Raw genomic sequence first — 21,980 nt, 5'->3', positions numbered from 1 at the left:
GACTGGTAAATAGGCAGCATTCATAGTACAGCCATGTACATAATGTAGGTGCTAAGATTTCACACAGCATCATCAATTACAGTAAAGTAAAACTTAATAATAGGAGTGTGTATAAAGTGTGTATAAAGTATAAATAAACACAAAGTATAAAGAAACATAAATATATCTGTCATTTAAAGGTAATAAAAAGTTTACTATGGATCATCTTGTAAAAAACATTTCTAGGGAAAACATCTATGGATTGATAAAAATTTAGATGTTGCATACTATATTGACAGATTTATGTAACAAAAATGAATGCCAGTGTGTAGGCAACACATTCGTGATAAGTTAGTTTGAGTGAATAGTTGGATGACTAAAAGTTTGCAATGTGCCAATAGGTGTAAATTAGTTGGAGTGCATGGACAGTTGGACCAAATGACAGGGCTGGTAGACCTACCGATCCACTCATCCACCCAGGCAAAGGCCTGCCTGTGTCCCAGGAGCAGGACATCGCGAACCACCTACAACACAACACAGTGATGGTCAGAAAATAGTTACATAACAGACCCATTTTCATTATTTAATGTCTATAAAGTAAAGGTTTCAGTCTGTAAAAGAGTTGTCATTTTGTTGCTGTACCTACTATCATTTAAAAATTACAGTAATTTCTTTTAATTTTGTGCTCATTCTGATTTTAAAAGAGTTGGTGTTACTTTTTTCAGACATTTTCAAGGAAAACTCTTCAGTGATATGGCTGCACTTTCTTGGAATTTTTTTGCATTAGATTTCAAGATAGCTTCTGAAGCATACAAAATGCGATCAGGGACAAGGGAAATCTGGTCATGATGTTTCCAATTTAAGTAGGACAGAGCAAATTTGATCATCAGAGCAGTGCTTTTCACACTAATTACAACACTGTAAAGCACTGGAGCAGCTCAATGACATAGCTCCATTTGCATTATTGATTAATGCTACTTATTTTATTATTATAATGTAAAGAAGTAACCACCTACATCACAATTCATAAAATTGAATGTAAAAAGAAAAATGATTGACTCAAGGTATGCCTCCACAGCAAATCAAGCTTTCTGCCAAAAATAGAACATTTTCAAGTGTTTGTTAGAAACAGGAAGCATCAGCACCATCACATTTTGCAAAGGGCTAGATTCAAAACTAATTACAAGGGAGCCGCTGCCTAGAATGAGCAGAATATAGGCCTTGTGACATTTCTCGCAGCTTCAAACGCTGACGAAAGCCAAATGCTGTAACACTTTTGTTTTTCCTGCTGCTGTACACTGAAACTAATTACAACAGGGATGCGGGCTGAAAATGTGAGTGTAGACATTTCTTCTGCATCTGAATAATTCACATAGCGTTGTTCCGCTGGCTCGACCAGTGAGTGAACAGACCATGTAGACACAACGGCAGGTTCAAATCCCCTTTCTCAGGCCGTGTTCTCATCTATAATTTGTTTGAATTGGTCTGAAATCGGTTCGTTTGATGAAAATTTGATGAAAAAAGTCTTGTGGTTGTGTTGGATGTTTCTTGGAAAAAAATTTGAATCCTAACAAACTGATGTGTCAACAATAACTTCAGCTGGGAAAAAGACTTTCAAAAATTCTACTACTGCTTAGGTTGTCTAATTCACTCTTACTGATTGATTATACATGCAACTTTGTATGTAGAGGTACTTCTCTTAGTTTTGGCTGCATTCTTACAAATTTTCCATTGACCACAAAGTAGTCTGTCTTTTGCAACTAAAGAAAAGCAACAAATGGTGTTAGATTCACCTCTCAGCACACTATGTAGCATAAGCTTTTAGACGATTTGCATGTTTCTGTTATTTTAGGAGTAGAAACTTACAGAAAAGACTTTGTAACGATGGAGAACTATATAACTGTTGATAGTAGGGAGTAGACGCTGTTGGACATGGCTACGATTTCACCTGTTGAGACGCAGTTTGGGACTTTGCCAAAGTATGAGTTCAGGCTCACGATAGTAACTGCCAATATTTTTTCACTGTAGCCTGTGAAGCTGTAGCTAGCTAGCTAGCTAGCTCCCATAGCTTGTTCCCTTTGCAGGAGTTGGAACATTCCAACTAGCTAAACGCCTGCTGGGTAGTGTAGTTCAGTAACTCAATTTGTTGTTTATGTAAATAATACTGAATGGATTTTTGTGAAATGAAGCCAAACGAGATGTGTTGATGCTTACAACGACATTTTTCAAAATCAAAGCCACATGGTTTTTAGATTGCTTATATGAAGTAACGTCCCATCCACTTACATAGGGTAAAGTCTTCCAAAGGTCTTCACGGAAATGATGTCAACTTTGGCTCCCTATTAGACTGACCTGACCAAAAGGACTGAACTAAGGCGGTAAACACTCCTTAGGGTTCAATTCAATCACACCAATTAAGTGATATTGCACATACTGACACTAAAAACCAGTATTCTTCATACGGATGACCCCCTCACCTTGTGCACAAACTGCTCGACGCGCGTCTGAAGACCCCAGACCTCGAACTTGACGGTGACCAGCTTGTAGGAGCACATGATGGGATCCTGGGTGTCCCTCCAGCCCTCCTGCAGCATCCCCCGTGACGTCTTGTCCGACTTAAAATACCGCAAGTCCTGCAACGGATGACAATAATTAACCCAAAACCTCAACGCATCGTTGCCTCGGCCCCCCCAGAGGAGCCAGACCTCATGGGGAGTCTAAACTTAGATGCATGACTGAACGGCAGTATTAAATAACATTCACATTAAAAACGCTCTCGTCCCTGGAGAATCTCTATCCAGTCTCATAAGAGCTGAGGCAATCTATTATCAAACAGCTCAAAAGATAATTACCAGCTCTCTCACTCCACAGACACTGAAGTATTACGCTTTCAGACTCTGTATGAATGCTGAGTGCGATGGGAGAGGTTGATAAAGCGGAAAGTGCAGCTGCTAGACAAATGGGACTGAGGCAATGAAGTCCCTAAAGTTTGTACTAGAGGAGAAAGGGAGATTGGGCTTCAACAACAAATATTTCCCCGGAGGCGAGCCGAGTCTTAAATGTCGTATCTATATAGTAGTTACTGTGTGTGTGTGTGTGTGTGTGTGTTTTAGACCGTTTTTGTAAATTGATGATCAAATATTTTAGGGGCATTTTGGTCCTTCTGCGTCAATTTTAGTGTACTATGAAACATACATTTACATTGCATATTGGCAAATAAACACTCAATTTGTACCACTGAGATTTGTTGTAATTTCTTTCCCACAGCTGGAAACTTACAGAAGAGACTTGTGCCACTTTCCCCTCTTTGTCCCCACAAGTCCTTCATCTGATATTTGTCGTTTATTTTTTGTTGACCCCTTGGTTTGTGTGGGCCAGCATTTTCTCCTGCTTCAGGCTGCGTACTCGGTGGTTTTTCTGATCACAAATCACTCCATTTCTTGAGCAGAACCATAGTTTGGGAATAATAATGCCCCGGACACAGTGTCCCACAAATCACCTACGGTGGCCCACAGGGGACGGTAGTCACATTCACGCATGAATATTTGCCAACTCGGCGAATTAAACAATGAACAGGGTGAAATGTGACAAAGAGAGCTCATAACTTACGGGGACATTTTTTGCCCCCTTATTTTTCATTTCATAGGCATTTTATAAACTTTCAAGGACATTTTTACCATAAGCCCCTGTTAATTTCTTAACATCGTTTAGGGTCAAGATCGGTATTAGGATTAGGGTCAGGTTAGTGGTAAAGGTAACGGTTAGGGATTAGGGAATGAGTGTAGTCAGGTCCTCATAAAGGAGGCAGATCAGAAGATGGTACAAACTGACAATGTGTCAGAGAAGGGCCTGTATGTAGACGATGCCATCACCTAAACCATACTGTTTACTCCTGCACTTCCAGATTCCACGTTGTTTCACCCGAGCGATACGATTACTCGCACATCTCCCGTCCCCGTTATCTCCCAGTAGAGATCTACGGCACCTTCACGCACGCTCACCTCCGACTCGCACGCGGGCTCACCTCAGACTCTTTGTAGTAGCGCTCGGGGATCTCGTCGTAGGCGATGTCGACGAAGCACACCTCCCTCTCCTGGTCCTTCAGCTCGCCGTTGAAGATCTGAAAAACAGAGCGGGGCCTGGTTCACACGCGCGGTTCAACCAGCCTCTGCCAGCCGCTCAGAATGGCTGACAGAAGTCGACTCATTTTGAGCATCACATCTGTCGCAGAGAAACATATTTTATGTCACGCGTCGCTCGGAAAGTTACCCCGCTGCACTGCTCAAAATATGTATGTATTACTCATACTGTTACTGTGACTGTGTATCCTTGCCTTCATCTCTCCTTGTCAATCAGCCAAGCCACTAGAACCACAGTATTGTCATTGTCCTTGCAACCAATAGGGGGTGCTCTATGCCTTTATTCTCTTACTAGGCCAAATGATACAGCGCTGATTATAATTACTGTATCATACACTGACATGCCAGAAGGTCAGCTGAATGTACAGAAGGTGATCGCAGCCTTCTTATTTCTTTATTAGATTTTATTATAGCATTCTGTTATGATTATTATATGGAATTTCCCTCCGGCATAAATCAAGTATGTAAGTATGAATGTATATATATATGTGCATGTATGTATTTAGGCCCCATCTATCCATTTATTCATCTATCCAATTAGTAAATGCAAAGGCCCGTTCACACACATCCACACACACAGAGCTGCCTCACTAGCTGCCATATAGCTGCAGGGGCAAAGATGCAACAATACCACTGCAGTTTCTATCAGAGGTAGAAATCTGTGTGTGTGTGTGTGTGTGTGTGTGGGGAGCCAGGTTACACCGAGCCTAAGGGCCCGGCTACAGCACAGGAGAGAAAGCTACATTTCAAAGAGGTTTTCTTCCCATTCTCACGGCTACCGGGCAGGACAGACCACAGGCGAGGCTTAGCGGTCTGTCTGGTGTATTACCACAGGGAGGCTGAAGATTCAAATCCCCAAATTATTCTGGAGAAACAGCCACTAGGTATGTAGATATGCAGTAACCTTCAAAATTACATCAAGACATTACATCAATTGGTTCCCAGAAAAAGCTCTCTATTCCAAATTAGATTTTATGGATATAAGTAATGTAAAATATGAAATGTTGATAGCCGAATGCTATTTTACACTACAGCTGAAATCACAGTACGGCTGTCAACTGTTTTCTGTTTTGATTTTCTGCCCCATCTTCTGCACCTCACCCCATCTTCCTCTCCATCTCCTCCTCCTCCTCCTCTCCCTTTCTCAAGTTTGGTCTGCCCCCATTCTCAGTTCACTTGCAGCCAACTGATAAAAACGGACAATGGTTGACGGGCAACTTGTCAAAAAGTAAGAAAATGTCTCTCTAAATGAGTCTTTTTTCCTGATAATGTAATAAATTATCACATTAACCAGAAATTATTGCAAAGGGTGAAGATATTATCTGGTCATATATTGCATTAACAGGTCTAATTACATTTTTGACCCATTGTTGAGACATTTTCTTAAGAAGTTAGGTTGGGTAAATTTTGCCAAGTGCAATCTCTCTGCAGATACTGTCCCTCCAATACATCATTTGCTCCTTCGAGCTCACCCCCCCCCCCCCCCCCCCATCTTCTTCTCTTTCCTCCCTCTCCCTCCCTCCCCCCTTCTCCAAGGGGCCCTTCTGTCACTTACAGTGGGAAGGAGCACTGCTGGCACAACAAGGGTATGATATGTCAGCATGCCTGAGTGCAGCCAAGCGACGGGAAAGGAGAGAGAGAGGGAGAAAGGGCGAGAGAGAGGGGGGGGAAGCGGCCAACAAGACAGAGTGTAAGAGGAGATGGATGGAGGGGACAGAAGGAGAGGGAGAAAGAGAGAGAGAGAGGGGGAAGAAAAGGAGGGGGAAACAGTAGGAATGAGAGCAGAAAATGACAGGGAGAAGGTAGAAAGAGAGGGGGAGGGAGGGACTTACTGAGAGAGGAAGAGAGGCGATAAAGTGAGAGGGGAAAGGAGGGTTTTTTGTGTAATCAGATGGAGAGGGAGAGGGCAAAAACCTGCAGTGACATTGCATGCGTCACTTTGCCAAAGGTAAAAAAAACAAAAAAAGAAAAGAAAAGAAATAAAAAAGCAGAAATTCATCGCAGCCAGAGACATCCTCGGTAGATTTTCAAGCAAATTAGCACTTAAATTGACATTGGGGGGGGGGGGGGGGGGGGGTTGGAAAGGGATGAGGGAAGAGAAAGAAGAGAAAGAAGGAGGAACCAGAGTGCGAAAGAAAGAGTTAGACGACAAGAAAACAGGTGAACAGTAAACAACGCACTCCCCCTCTGGGCCAGTTGTGTAATTAAACAGCCCCAGAATTGCGGTGGTGAGATGCATCATTGAGGCAGATAGTGAAAAAGTGAAAAAGAGATGGAGAGGGAGCAGAGAGAAAGAGAGAGAAAGAACCAGATGTGTGTTCTCCTGCTGCCTGCTGTCTACTTAAGCAGTCCCAGGAGACATTACACAGCCATCAGGACACATATTAGAGCTTAATGAGTGTGTGTGTGTGTGTGTGTGTGTGTGTGTGTGTGTGTGTGTGTGTGTGTGTGTGTGTGTGTGTGGAATGCTGCATCATGTCGTGCACCGTAACCGCGCCCTCCATTCAAACAGTCCACTCACACACCCACTCGTTTCCTGCCTGCTTTCCCTCCCTCTTTCCCTCTTTCCTTCCTTCCTTCCTTCCCTCTTTTCCTCTGACAGTCCATTCCCTCATTCAGCATCTCCTTCCTTTTGTCTTCTCTTTTGTCCCTCCTTCCTTCCCTCCTCTCAATCCCTTCCCACATTTAGTCTTTCCTGTTTCCTTTCTTTTGTCTTTCCTTCCTCCCTTTTCCTTTCTTCCTCTCTCGATCCCATGCCTCATCCGGTCTTTCTTCTTTCCCTTCTGTTTCTTTTCTTCCTTCCTTCCTTCTTGCCACCTTCTCTCCCTCCCCTCCACTGATCCCACCTTCCTCTTTTCCCTTCTTTCTTTACCACCTTTTCATTCTCTCAACCCCTTCCCTCATTCAGTCTTTCTTCCTTCCCTCCTTTTGTCCTTCCATAGTCCCTTCTTTCCTTCGTTCCTTTCCTCCTCTCAATCCCTTGACCTCATTCAGTCTTTCCTCTTTGCTTTCTTTTGTCCTTCCCTCCTTCCTCTCTATCCCATACCTCATTCAGTTTTTCTTCTTTCCTTCCATTTCTTTCCTGCCTTCTTTTTCCCCTCCCTTGCTCTGTGCTTTTTGTTTGTCCTTCCTTCCTTCCTTCCCTCCTTCCTCTCTCTCTCATACCTCATTCAGTCTTTCTTCTTTCCTTCAGTTTGTCTTTCCTCCCTTCGTTTTCCCCTCCCTTGCTCTGTGCTTTTCGTTTGTTCTTCCTTCCTTCCTTCCCTCCTTCCTCTCTCTCTCATACCTCATTCAGTCTTTCTTCTTTCCTTCAGTTTGTCTTTCCTCCCTTCTTTTTCCCCTCCCATCCTCTGTGCTTTTTGTTTGTCCTTCCTTCCTTCCTCTCTCTCCCACACCTCATTCGGTCTTTCTTCTTTCCTTCAGTTTGTCTTTCCTCCCTTCTTTTTCCCCTCCCATCCTCTGTGCTTTTCGTTTGTCCTTCCTTCCTTCCTCTCTCTCCCACACCTCATTCGGTCTTTCTTCTTTCCTTCAGTTTGTCTTTCCTCCCTTCTTTTTCCCCTCCCTTGCTCTGATTTTTTTTGTTCTTCCTTCCTTCCTTCCTTCCTTCCCTCCTTCCTCTCTCTCCCACACCTCATTCGGTCTTTCTTCTTTCCTTCAGTTTGTCTTTCCCCCCTTCGTTTTCCCCTCCCTTGCTCTGTGCTTTTCGATTGTCCTTCCTTCCTTCCTTCCTTCCAGTCTTTCTCCTTCCTTTTGTCTTTCATTCCTTCTTCCCTCTTTCCAGAAACACACACACACACACACACACACACAGTGAGTACGTTGAGCCCTCAGCACGGTGCACATATGGGGGAACGTGACACTTGTTGGGGGAGCACAGCACAGCGCGGCGTGTCGTTACGTAACAGCTCACAGCTGGCTTCACGTTACTTCACAGCATCTGTCATGGGAAAGACATCTCATGTGCTCTCTCTGCTTATACAATGCCTTAGAACATGCAAAGCCTCTTGTTTGTTTGCCCCGAAGCTGCTATACCGAGTCGTACATCTGTATCAGTGAGTGTGTGAGTGTGTGTGTGTGTGTGAGTACAGACACTGAAATCTATCTGTCCACAGGCATCTCCAACTGTCTGGCCTCTGAACAATCACTCACACACACACACACACTCACACACTATGTACAACAGAACTGTGATTTGCCTCGGAATCTATTCACAGTAGGCAATATCTGTTCTTACATTCAATAAAAAAAAGTCTTTGATCTCTCGCTTGTCAAACCAAACAAACAAGCCTACAACTCTCTCTCCCTCCCTGCTTTACGGACGAGCTTTGCGAGAAACTTGAGCCGCGGTCAACTTCGGCGCCTCTCCTCCCCGATGCCGTTGTTCCCGTCTTCACTGGAGACGGGAACGTGGAGGCAAACCGTGAAGAGAAAGTAAAATTAACCCGCTCGCCGCCCACCGCCCACCGCCGCCCCGCCGCGCTTCCCCCTCAGCGCCGAGGCCTGTGCCAGCCTTTCATCGGATGACGAACGTCACGGTGAATTGGAGAGCGGAGAGAGAGAGAGAAAGGAGAAGTGGGAGGGGGAGGCGGGGCAGAGGCCCAAATGAAATGAGCCGTCCAACAAGTGGAGCCGTGTCTTGGCCGCCTCTCAAGGCTCATGAATGGCTGGCATTAGGATATTAAATGATTACAAAGAGGGTCTCTGAGCTGCCAGGTCTACCTGGATTCTTTTCACTCGTGCTGCCTTTGCACAAGTCTCATTTTCTAAGGCATAAGGATTTTTCTCGATATCAATATGTAACACGATATGGTTCATGTATGCAAAATCACGTTAAATAATCAAATTAACGTTCATCTCATTGAACCGAATGGTATATTAGGTGTGGTGTCAAACAAAACAGAAATATTCAAATAATATTCCTACCATACCTCATTTTATGAGAGTTTTTAAGTAAAATTTGCTTGTCATCATCAATTTAGACAGCAGAAATGTGTGTCATGATATCAAAATATCTTCATATCATCACGATATGATTCCACTGAAAGACGATAAATGATAATATTGAATTATCGCCCAGCCCTACTTAGACAGATAGATAAGATGTACTTTATTGTACACATTGATTGTCACACATACAAGAGTAGTCAGAGAAGACCACTGAGAAGCGCGCACACACACACACACACACACACACACACACACACGGGACTCACGTTGTCATTGCATCCTTTGTTGTCCTCGTATTTTGTCTCTATGTGGATGGAGAACTTGGGTAAGAATGAACACTGTGGATAAAAAAAGACAATAAACATGAAAAAAGAGAAGATTCTGTGAGCCAGACAACATACAGTAGCCAACAACAACCAATATGCTGAACACTAGCACTCTATTATTTCTCTTTATTTATTACTGTTAAGGTAATAGGTTTTTATGATATTATCCTTATTATTATATGTGCAATACCCTGGTGGCTCAGTGGACAAACATACGAGTACAAATAACACATAATCCTGGCAAAACAGATTGGGATGGTACCTCCTGCTAGGCTGTTGCAACTCTCTCTCTCTCTCTCTCTGCCTCTATTCAGTTACTGTCAGCAGAGTTGGGGAGTATTATAGTCTCACTACATGTCATTAAACTAGTTACTACTAGTTTTGCAGTAGCTTGGTGGCAGTCCAACGATATTAAAATTTGGATAGTGTTTTTAGGACTGCATTCCTTTTTTTTTCCATTTTGAGACATAGCGAACTACTGCAGCTACTGACTATTTACTAAAAAAAAAAAAGAAAAAAATCCTTTTATAATTATTTTTATCATTGCCTCATGTCTTGATACTACCTTTTACCATACTACTTTTTACCATAAATAAGCCAAATAGTGTAGTGTGGTTTGGGTTTAGATCCAGACTGAGTCTAAATGTAGAAGTTGAAAGAAAGTTAACATCGCTTGTACTTCTTCCTATGATGAGTCCAGATAAAGTTATTTTGTCTCCAGACTCTAGTTCATGGCAGACAGCATGTGTAGTATTGCATATATACTGTTTGTAGCATATGGATGGCAGATGTATCATCATTTTTACAAAGTCGTTTTACTTCCCCAACACTTGACTGTTGGGACTTTCTGTCACTCTCTACTTTCCTCCTCACTGCATACTGTAAAAGCAAAAAAAAAAACAGTGTCTCCCTTCACTCTACACTGTCAAAACTGACAAAAAGTAATAAAAAAACTTCAGGAGTTTGCGCTGCCTACTCTCCCTGAAAACGTAATATTGGCATGGGTATATATATGAAGTGAGTCAGAGACAAACACCCCCCCCCCCGACACTCCCACACGTGAACGGAGACATTATCGAGCGTTCTGTCATTGTCGCAGCATTGTCCTCTGTCCCCCCCCCCCATCCATCCCTCCATCCATCCCTCCATCCTAAAGCGGTGTGAGTCACGCCACTGACATTTCTCATTCTCCGAATAGCAAAAATCCCTATAGCTAAACCCAATTGTATTTATGTATGTGTGTGTGTGTGTGTGTGTGTGTGTGTGTGTGTGTGTGCCACGTCAGCTTGTAGCTTCAGTTTTCAAGGGTTAATCACAGGTCACACAGGCAGGTTCGCTCATTAGCAAAGACATGCCCATTAGCGGGTATGTTTATCTCTCTCTCAGTGTGTGTGTGTGTGTGTGTGTTAATTGGAGCAGTTAGATCTAGTTGTCTCCAGGATTGTAGACTTTGAAGAAGAGTGAGTTTATGTGGCTAACAAACCTAATCCCTCTGTGAAAATAAAAACAACAAGATGACATGACAACATGAATTCCGACCACAAACGCATCGAAATGTGCCTTTTTTTTTTTTTTTTGCATTTAAGCGAGTCAATTTGTATCATCGGACGCTTTAGCAGCTGTCAAATCCGTCAAGCTGAAGAGAAGCTGAGTGAGATTTCTAATTCCCAGTGTGGGAAGAGGAATGTACGGGTCTTTATCAACGGCGAGCACATGCAGGAACACAAAACTCACACACACACACACACACACACATACACAAATCTGTCACATTACATTGCCATGCTCCTGTCGCGAGGGAATCATTTGACAAAGCAGCTTACAACCCATAAAAGAAAACACTCTCCACTGTATGTACACCCACCCACTATACAATCCATACTGCATGTAACCACACTAAACCCACAGCTGTTTGCATGTAATGAGGAATGCTAAAAAATGCTAAGACGCTTTTTTCCTAAAATGTGGCACATGTCCGATGAAGAACGACTTTATTCCAAGAGCGAGCCACTGAGAAAAATGCTGAAAAGTAATATTAGGGGATTTTTGCTCTAATCCTCTAATATATTGTGGCTCAATCAGAGTGAAATCCAGTCAACAAGCTGGCTGGGATGGTTCTTCACTGAAACTTCCATACAAACCCCCATAAGAGAACGTTTTCAAGTTTTCAGATGGGTGACGTTTCCATACCTCATTATCCAAAGGGTGTAAATTGACGACTTCTGTATGCTCATAGTCGATGCCAGTGGAGTGTTTGTACTTTTAAAGTGGCAAATCACACCAACTTAACAATTTCAACACCATTGCTCCAACAATATTAAAGCAGATCCACATGGTTCTTTGTCTGAGGTCTTCAATTAACTCAAAAAATTCTCCAAAAATTGTGCAAATTTGTGTTTTGCAACTACTTTAGTATCTTCACACACTTGCTTATTCTCTATTAAAACAGGGACATGAATGTAAAAACTGAATAGTAAAGATACTTACGGTGTATTCTGCAGAACGTGGCAGGGGGGGTGACGGAGACATCGGGCCAGAGCGGGAGGGAGGACACAACAGAAACACACGGTTAGCGATACAGCCCTTCAGCTACAGTATGAAAGGAAATGAGGAAGGTTGCAAGGTGTGAAATATGTGCGACACATACAAGAGATCGCTTCTGTAAAATACTGCCTGTCACGTATCGACTACCTCACTCCACAGCTCAGTGAATCCCATCCCCTCTCCCCTCGACTCGCTCGCAAATTTGCTCTCATCAAAAAAAAAAAAATCCCTTTTTATCTCTCTCCTCAGCTCTTACTTTGAGTTCTTCTCTCTTTTCTGGGCCGGTGCCACTCTGATCTTTACAGTTCTTTACTATTATATTTGCTTGTATTGAAGCTTATTCTACTGTTGCACTCATTGTAAGTCAGTGCGGATATAGTAAAAATGTAAATGCAGATCGTCAGCTTTGACACGTTCCCATGTCAATAACATGTTAATCGCTCACACTGTCTCATGTCATGTCTTGCTGGCAAATGGACTCGTAGTGACAGACAGTAAGCTGCGACTGGTGAGACCGACAGTGTGATCGATGTGTCATCATGGTGGATTTGGACTGAGCCGTCCTAAACTGTTGCATGTCAGAATTCCATGATATTCCCTAGATGTTCATATATACAACATATAGTCAGCTGTATCCAAATAACTCCATTTTTAAGGTGAAAGACAGCAACATAAGCCTATTGTAGCCAAGGTGTAGCCTCTATTGTAATACAGTGGATTGGAACTATTGGATATTTATTTGTTTTTTTTCTCTGTGTGTTGTTGTTGTTGCTGTTGTTGTTGTTGTTGTTGTTGTTGTTGTTGTTGATGTTGTTGGAGGAGGAGGAGGAGGACTTCTAAAAATACCACTACAACACCGGATAAAACCTTCGCATGTACAATACAGCCGGCCAGGAAGAGAAAGAAAATGGAGGAAAATGTGATTCTAGCAGTATCAGAATTTCCTAAATTATACATATATAACACAAGACTGAAGTTGTGTAGAGACCTCAGTAGAAAAGCTCTCTGTTGAAAACATGTTTCTAACCGAAAGTTCAACATGTTCAAAATCTAACTACAATCTAACTACAAAATCTACTTCTTTTTTTTTGCGCTACCACAACTTCCCCAAACATCTAGTCAAAAGTTGCGTGTCCTAACTGAAAAAAAAAAAATACAAAATTTGAAAATATTATGACTGCCGAGCCAAAGGAAGCCATTAAAAAAACCCCATTGAGAAGCTGACCTTTGGGAAATGTTATGTTTTCATGAGACTGCAGTGCTGAGCTATTCCAGCCTCCATTTCTGTACAAGACAAGTGGTGTGTTAGAGTGTGCTGGGCTTATAATGGCTGTTCTCTATCTGTTCCTATACAGCAGCTAACTGGATTAGACATGGTGCGAGTGGTGAGTGTGTATGTGTGTGTGTGTGTGTGTGTGTGTGTTATTGGCCATTATGTGGTCAGGGCTCTCTTACAGCTGCATGAGGGCCATTAGCTGCTCATTTCATAACACACTGGCTCTGTGTGTGTGTGTGTGCGTGTGTGTGTGTGTGTGTGTGTGTGTGTGTGTGTGTGCGTGCGCTCACCTGTGATGGTGTAAGGGTAATAGTTCCATGCTTTCTCTGTCACGTAGAAGATTTTGGGAACAACGGCTCGAGCCCAGCTGGGTAATTTACTGCAGAGAGACAGAGAGAGACAGGTGAGGAGAGAGAGAGAGTGTGTGAGAGAGACATACAGTAGTGAAGGAGGGGGATGGAGGGAAGGATGGGGGATGGAGGGAGGGAGGGGAGGCAGTATTAATGAACCGCTTCCATTATTGCAGCGATCATCATCAAAAACCGGTTCCACTTCAGAAGATTGAAACTGAAGGATGGTGCAGAAGGAACACTTCCCAGGAGCACTTCAGAGAGCGAAACATGAAATTTTGATGCGTTTTGTGGTCACACACACACATACACACACATACACATACACACACATGCACAAGGCCATCTCCAGAATATCTGCAAGTTTCACAAAGCTTTTTAAGGCCTTTTTAATGCTACTTGGGATTGAATATAAGACCAAAAAAACAAAATAAAGAGACAAAATCAGCTGCCAAAATCAGACTATTTCTGTCACAATTGTACTCGCTTGAGACTCGACTTGATGCATGAAGAGGAGACTCGAGACTCGACTTGACTTGGGTTCTGGTGACTTGAGACTCGACTTTGACTTGTACTCTGATGGCTTGAAAAGGTTTCTAAAGTCTTGACTTGAGATCTTGTGTTTGTGTAAATGACTTTGACCTGTTTTCTGAATTTGTATGGAATGATTGAATTTATTGAAGTTGAAAGTGATTCTAGAAATCAAACTCATGATGCTCTTACCAAGTTTTTATCCTATTAAAACCACATTGCATTGAAAAGTCCTAGATATTTAGTTTTAAGATATTAAATTCATACTGGACTCTTGTTGTTCTGACTTGACTTGCTGTTCTACATTTAGACTTGAGACTTGACATTAATGACATGGACTTGACTTGGTGTTTTACATTTAGACTTTGGGACTTGACATTAATGACATGGACTTGACTTGGTGTTCTACATTTAGACTTGAGACTTGACATTAATGACCTGGACTTGACTTGGTGTTTTACATTTAGACTTGAGACTTGACATTAATGACATGGACTTGACTTGGTGTTCTACATTTAGACTTGAGACTTGACATTAATGACCTGGACTTGACTTGGTGTTTTACATTTAGACTTTGGGACTTGACATTAATGACATGGACTTGACTTGGTGTTCTACATTTAGACTTGGGACTTGACTTGTGCCTCAAGACTTGAGACTATGGGAAAAAAACATGTTTTGTATATTGTACTCATCCTGTTCTGTATTGATCACCTTAAATTTACATAACTGATTTACTTTTCAGACTTTTTAAGAACCCTTTTTAAGGATCTCTCTCTATTACCCACCATGTGTTCATAGCTCATACAGGTACACCACCAACATGCGCACTATGGCGCGTATTTATATACGTGTGTATGTGCGTGCGCATGCTCCACACTCTCTGATCTTCTATTACTCCGACTCCGGTAAGCCTATAATTGGGGCCGCATTGAAAACTTTGTACGACGTGTCAAAACGCACAAACTGCGCCGGCTTTCATTTCGCCTGCCTTCATCTCCGCTTCCCTTTGATTGGCACCGAGAACAATTTGTTTCAGGAGGAGGGAAAAATGGCGCCCACCGCATCGTGACAGCTGTGAATAAAAACAGCCTCCCGACCGTCACATTGTGCCGAACGCCGACAGGCCGGTATATTCTCTCTCTCTCTCTTTCTCTCGTTTCCAAAAAAAAAAAAAAAAAAAAAAGTGACTGACACTCCTCCTCCACCTCCATCTGTTCACTTTCTCCCATTCCCTCCTTCTTCTTTTACAGAGCGCTGCCAGTAGCTGCCTCGGCGGAGCCCGCGTTTGCCAAGCCTGGTGGGTGGCTGCTATGAGGATGAGGCCCGCGCGCTCGCAGCTTTTCACACCAGAAAACAGAAAAAAAAAAAAATTGAAAAAAAAAAAAAAAAAAACCCTGGCAGAGAAACTCGCACTTTACTCCATCCCAAAAAAAAATCGAGTGTCCTCCGCCCCTCTCTCTCTGCTCTTGTGCGATGGGTATTGACAGAACGAGAGCGGGAGTCGATGCTCGGGGTCGGGGACGGGGACGGGGACGGGGACGGGGACGGGGCTCGGGCCAAAGCGGCGGGGCAGGACGCGAGGGCGGATGGGGACAGAACGGGTCCAGATTGACTTCCCTGCTGGTGGATCGGAGCTAAACGATTAGCCGGATGGAAGCCTGTGATGAGAAACACTGGAGTAGCGTAGTAGCTTCTGTCTTTCATGGATTATCTTATCTTTATTCCCTCTTATTCAATTTCAGTCTTATTTTACATTACTTTCATTCATTTGAGTTATTATTGCACGAAACCACATCTTTACTTCCTCGATTTGATGTATTTTCCTCTTGAAACAGGATGTAGGGGCGGGACATAACGCGGTGAGGGATCATTCAAAAGCGTAAACCAATGGGATGTCAGTCAGGGAGAGAGAGAGGCAGTTTTATTGGACGGGTGGGACAGAGGGGGTGGGACTGTTGAAAAAATCTGTGACGGTTTTATTGGTTTGGAATTTACATTTAGGCCTACTGGTGCAGCATGAGGTCACCGTGAAAGACGCACTGTTTTCCAGTAATGGGAGTTCATTTCATGGGAACTTTTAATTCATTTTCGTTTCGTTTACTTAAGTTGACTTTATTTTGGCTTTTGTTTAGTTTACAGATGGAGCTCAGTGCAGCGCGCACTTCATTTAAATTTCATATAACCAAATCGAATTCGGACAAAAAAAAAAAGGAAAAAGGTGCTTTGAAGTGAGCAGCTATAGCAAAACAAATAGGAGAGCAGCTGCTGGGAAACAGCATACAGTGCAACAGTTCAGTTGAATTATGGCTGAGTATCCCTTCACTAGGTGTGTGAGGGAGAGCTGCTATACTTCTGGTATTTATGCATCATTTACGATCATCCTGAGAAGTGAAAATATCATCTACAGAAAATGTCAGCTGCTCTGGTTTTTTTGGGGGGGAAAAGGTCAGCGCTTGTGTTTTTCCATCTGAGAGTTTAGGCTTCTCTCTGTACTTGCACTTCCAACAGTAAAGCGTGTTTTAAGCGAGCTTTTGAAATGTCGCACACAAAAACAAAAAAAAAAACCCTAAACCCTTACCCGCTTCCTAAATGTCAGATGCTATTGTTCTTTACTGCCAGCTAATATATGAATATATGTAATATGAAAACAAAAGAAATGCACTTGGCAATATTGTAATACACCAACTAATGGCCATACAACCAGGATAGAGACTGGCAGGTGTGACATTTCTCGGAGACATACTGTATATTTTACATTTCAGAATGTCCAAAGCCACTTTTTAACTGTAATTAGACTGAGCCAAGCCTATTACATTATTCAACAAATGTGTTTCCATTGCTATTCTTAACAATTTCTTTATCAACAAAAAAAAAAACACCTCAAGCCAGCGTAAAAACATTTCTATTCAAATTTGCCATTTCCATTCAGCCTTTTCATTATAACTCGCATGAAAATACTTGAATGGAAACCCAGCTATATTTCTCCGTTTCCCCCCTTCTGCCTTCTTTCTTCCTCTCTCTCTCTCCCTCTCTTTCTCTCCTCCGCAGGGCAGAGCTGTGCTGACTCAACGTAATTAGTTCCCCGGCACAGCGATCGCTGACACAGGTATTTGTGCTCAAACAAATGGCCTACAGCTTCTTTGTCCCTCCTTTCTTCCTTTTCTCTCTCCCCCTCTCTCTCTCTCTCTCTCTGCTTTCATTTTCTTTTCTTCTCCCTTTCCTTCTTACCATCTCCATCTTTCTGTCTGTCGCCTCCTCTCTCTCTGATGCCTGTATGTCTTACCGACCTAGGAGGTTTGTGTCCTTCCTCAGTGATGTGCATGGAGAGATCGCGCACACACACACACACACACACACACACACACACACACACATACAGTATACCACTCCACACACACAAGGGGCAGAGAGCCTCATGGGATGCGGGGTGATGGAGCGGTATAGTGTGATATACAGCTGTGATGGATAGGTAACTCAGGGCAACATGATAGTAACAGTGTGCCAATGCCTACCCCTGCTCTGTGTGTGTGTGTGTGTGTGTGTGTGTGTGTGTGTGTGTGTGTGTAAGAGTCACTCTAACCTTCACAGTCCTATCAAATGGCTGAATGCAACCCCAGCCAATAGATCTGCAGATATCCACTCTACTTTCTTTTTCTTTCCAGCTTTTCCAGCTTTGGGAAAGGTTCAAGGCTAGAAGGCTTTCTCCTTGGATTTTCTGTTGATGCAGTGTGAGTTTCTGTAGGTGGCGCTCTTTTCTTTGTCTGTTCAGTCATGGTGGCTATCACTGCTCATGCTAACTACCCAGTTCTTCTTCCTCTGTTTATTCCAAACAAACCGGAAACATAAAACACATCACTTCCTCTGTGCCAGAGGATTTTTCCCAGGAAAGAGCTACCAGACACCAGGTGTTTAGAACAGTAAATGTAAAAGCTTTCATGAACTGGATATGGGTTGAATCACTGTTGTGTAAAACCAATCGGATAGAGAGTAGCAAAACAGACATTTTTTTTATATGAAAATGTGGTGGATTATTGCTTAAAATTAATTTACTTTACTTTTTTTGAATTTACTTTATTACTTTGAAAATAAAACATAGTAATAGAAGACAAGTCTGAATTGTAACAATCCACTCTACTCCTCTCATCCCCAACTCGTCTCTTACCTCCTTCTCTCTTTTCTCCTCCTTTCCCCTCTGTTCCATTCTCCACATCATCAGCCTGTTATTGCACAGCCTCTGCTGATTTTCGAGCTGTCTAAAGAAAACCACAAAGTTTTTTTGTTCCTCGCAGTTTTTTGGACGGTTTCTCAGCCGGGGGAGGTGGTGACACGTTGCCCCAAAACTGATGCATTTTGTTTTGCAACACTGTTAGCAAATAGAGAACATTCACTCATAGAAATTGTGTTTATCTGACCTCAGCTGAGCTGACTTGGTATTCCTGCTGAAGCTACAGTACAGCTTTCTGACTGGCTGACAGAAACATGGGCAATATTGTGGTTTTTAAGGAAGAACTGCAGAGATGGCATGCAGGCCCCCGGATGAGATTTCTATATCACCTTAAAAGTAATAATCGGTGACATTTTCAGATAAATAAATGGCCCATTTGCTTCTCTCTATCACTGATTGATATATCACAATAGTGATTCAACACAAGAAGGCCATGAAAGCTTTTACATTAGCCTTACTAAAATGTTTGTTTAGAATAAATAGAAGAAGAACTGGGTAGTTAGCATGAGCAGTGATAGCCACCATGGCTGAACAGGCAAAGAAAAGAAAACTCAAACTGCATCAACAGAAAATCCAAGGAAAAAGACGTCACAGTGCAGTTTGATTGACAGGTGATCTCTGGGAAGAGCAGTGAAGAAACACCACAGCAATGAGCTCTGAGCAACAAAGACGTCAAAAAAGTTTCTGGTACTTCTGTTTTGGTAGTTTTTAACTCTCAACATCAAATTTAACATACTGTACAAACACAAAATATGTGGCACACCAATGTTTCTTTACACATACAGCTTGTTTCCCTGTGTGTGTGTGTGTGTGTGTGTGTGTGTGTGCAAAACAGAAACAGAGGGTGGCAGAGACAGAGAGTGAGACAGAGACAGAGTGGAAGAGCCAACTAACAACATTAAATTCAAAAAATTTGAGAAATATTACAGTGGCTTCAATGGTTAATGTTGCATTCACAGCGTTCCCTTTATCCTTTGTGTTTTGTCTTCTTCAGATTTTTTTTTCTTACATTTGCTGTTGTTGTGTAACTGTGCTTTGGCAGTGAAAGGAAAATCTTACCAGGCCAATAAAGCTCTGTAAACTGATTTGAATTGAAAAACTGATAATGGTAGAGACAAAAAGAGGCAGAGACAGACGGAGTTAGAAAGAGATAGACAGGGACAAAGGTAGAAACAGAAACACAGAGAAACAAGGCAACAGTAACCATGTCGTTCCCCGTGAATGATGCGGGCACCGATGGGCCAATCGGTAACAAGCGGCATCATCTCTTGTGTGATTTCATCATCTGGGGGACGATAAAGAAACAGAACTGACCTGTTGAGGTAGACTCGTTTCTCGGTGAACTGTCCTTGGCCGTGCGCCGGGTCTTCATACGGCTCGTTCTGGACCACCTCCACCCCTTCCCCTCGGTCACTCTGCTCATGGCTGTGTTTACTGATCATGTACAGCTGCCCAATCCGGTACTGGAGGACAAAACACAGAGACAGCAGAAGGTCAAATACTACTGATTGACAATGGTCACTATAGCAACATTAGTGCATGCTGTATAGGGCGGAGCTCACGCTAAGAAAGGGCTAAAAACGATGTGTTTAACGCCAGGGATGCTCACAAGTCACTTAATGCAAGTCTGAGTCAAGTCTCAAATGTTTGAGGGACAAGTCAGAGTCAAGTCTCAAGTGTTTGAGGGACAAGTCCAAGTCAAGTCTCAAGTGTTTGAGGGACAAGTCCAAGTCAAGTCTCAAGTGTTTGAGAGAGAAGTCAGAGTCAAGTCTCAAGTGTTTGAGCTCAAGTCCAAGTCAAGTCTCAAGTGTTTGAGAGAGAAGTCAGAGTCAAGTCTCAAGTGTTTGAGCTCAAGTCCAAGTCATGTCTCAAGTGTTTGAGCTCAAGTCTGAATTAAGTGTCAAGTGTTTGAGGGACAAGTCCAAGTCAAGTCTCAAGTGTTTGAGTTCAAGTCTGAGTCAAGTCTCAAGTGTTTGAGTTCAAGTCTGAGTCAAGTCTCAAGTGTTTGAGCACAAGTCCAAGTCAAGTCAAGTGCTTGAGGGACAAGTCAAAGTCAAGTCTCAAGTGTTTGAGAGAGAAGTCAGAGTCAAGTCTCAAGTGTTTGAGGGACAAGTCCAAGTCAAGTCTCAAGTGTTTGACTTCAAGTCCAAGTCAAGTCTCAAGTGTTTGAGCTCAAGTCTGAGTCAAGTCTCAAGTGTTTGAGCTCAAGTCCAAGTCTAGTCTCAAGTGTGTGAGGGACAAGTCAAGTCAAGTCAAGTGTTTGAGGGACAAGTCCAAGTCAAGTCTCAAGTGTTTGAGCTCAAGTCTGAGTCAAGTCTCAAGTGTTTGAGGGACAAGTCCAAGTCAAGGTGGTTATAGCGATTAAGTTTTGCAGTAAATACTAAAAGATTAGAGTTCTACAATGACTAAGGTTCCCATAATAATCCATCCTTGATATATCTACAGTATGTGAGAATATAAATGTTGCAGTCCTAGATTCTTCAATCATTGAATGTTACTTGGAGGATTCAACACCTAGCTGAAACTTTAAAAAGTGGAGTTCAACTGTGCTGTGTCTTTACAGCCACAAGGTTGCCAGAAACTGGAAAATTCACTCTATCAAAATATAGAAAACAGATGTTTGGTTGAGTTTGAGCATGAACTGTCTGACTGTTTAGCCCTGACTCAAAACTCATTCCTTATTCACTGTCTTTATTATTTCTTGGACTTGGTTGAGAAAGTCAGAAAACAACAAAGTAAAGTCAATTTGATGAAAGTCATTCTATGGCACATACATATTGGACAATGTTCAGAAAATTCAATGAACGGCTTCTTTCTTCAATGGCTTCTTTTTCCATTCTGTGGGTTAGAGAGATGCCTCGGAGCATGTTTAATTCACTCAAGCAATAAAATGTGGCTTGACTAATAGAAGGCGGCACTTCTGTCTGCTCTTGATCTTTAATCTTAAAGCTTCTGCTCGTGACAAAAGACCAAGAAAGGAGAAAAAAGAAAGAGATGGAAATGAAGAAGATGAATTACAAAGAGAGAGAAAAGGTTGAGGGTAGAAGAGTGAGAGACCGAGGGGGATCAAAGAGGGGCAGCCTCAGGAGGAGTAATAATGGGGTGAAATTGATAGGGGACAGAGAAAAGAGACATAACAGGAAATGTCTGACAATGGACTGGAATTGAGGGAGAAATAGTCAGAGTAAGAGAATGTGAAAAATGGATGAGGAAAAAAGCAAGAAAAGGACGGTTCGACGATGGCGAATGGTGCTTATAATCCTCTTATCTGTTACGGGCTGTGAAGGAGTGAGGCCGCACTCTTCCTCTCCCTGCTCAGTCATCATTTCTTTTCTCATCCCTCCCTCCTCTCCTCCTCCTCCACACACAAGCCGCAGTTGAAAAAAAAAAGCCCAGAAAGGGAGTGTAGGGCATCGGTAATGAAGGAGGGCTAAGACAATAGAATTCCCCGTGCCCTCCTCTTTTCGCAGCTGTCAGCTGAGCTCTGAAGTGCTGTCAGAGGGAAAACGCGGGGTGCCGACCCCAGAATGGCTTCCAGAGGGACACAAAATGGTGTCAGGCATCGAGTGGCTTCAGATGGATCCACTTATTTCCGCTTTCGGTAAGCTAAATGTAAGACTTTTTAGTGCCACCTGGGACCAACTAGAAGTGCAAGTAATG

General features: G+C 42.7%; 1 protein-coding gene across 1 annotated transcript in view; it reads right to left on the bottom strand.

Annotated features, from left to right (window-relative positions):
• The window catches only part of LOC139664994 (cytoplasmic phosphatidylinositol transfer protein 1-like), a 28,157-nt gene extending 6,514 nt beyond the window's left edge, over positions 1–21,643 (bottom strand). Inside the window, exons 1-8 of the mRNA XM_071543926.1 lie at positions 21,596–21,643; positions 19,635–19,783; positions 13,502–13,590; positions 11,879–11,886; positions 9,332–9,403; positions 4,004–4,099; positions 2,457–2,612; positions 440–503 (exon numbers count right to left, since the gene is read on the bottom strand). Coding sequence (XP_071400027.1) covers positions 440–503; positions 2,457–2,612; positions 4,004–4,099; positions 9,332–9,403; positions 11,879–11,886; positions 13,502–13,590; positions 19,635–19,783; positions 21,596–21,643 — 682 coding nt within the window. The remainder of the gene's footprint in view (positions 1–439; positions 504–2,456; positions 2,613–4,003; positions 4,100–9,331; positions 9,404–11,878; positions 11,887–13,501; positions 13,591–19,634; positions 19,784–21,595) is intronic.
• Between the last annotated feature and the right edge of the window lie 337 nt (positions 21,644–21,980).

This window comes from Centroberyx affinis, unplaced genomic scaffold (genome assembly GCF_046629955.1).
Source record: "Centroberyx affinis isolate AG114_WGS23_722 - 3 ecotype Tasmania unplaced genomic scaffold, CSIRO-AGI_Caff_v1 ptg004412l_1, whole genome shotgun sequence".
Lineage (NCBI taxonomy): Eukaryota > Metazoa > Chordata > Actinopteri > Beryciformes > Berycidae > Centroberyx > Centroberyx affinis.
The sequence above is the reverse complement of the archived record's forward strand: the minus strand, read 5'-3'. Positions and strand labels throughout refer to the sequence as shown.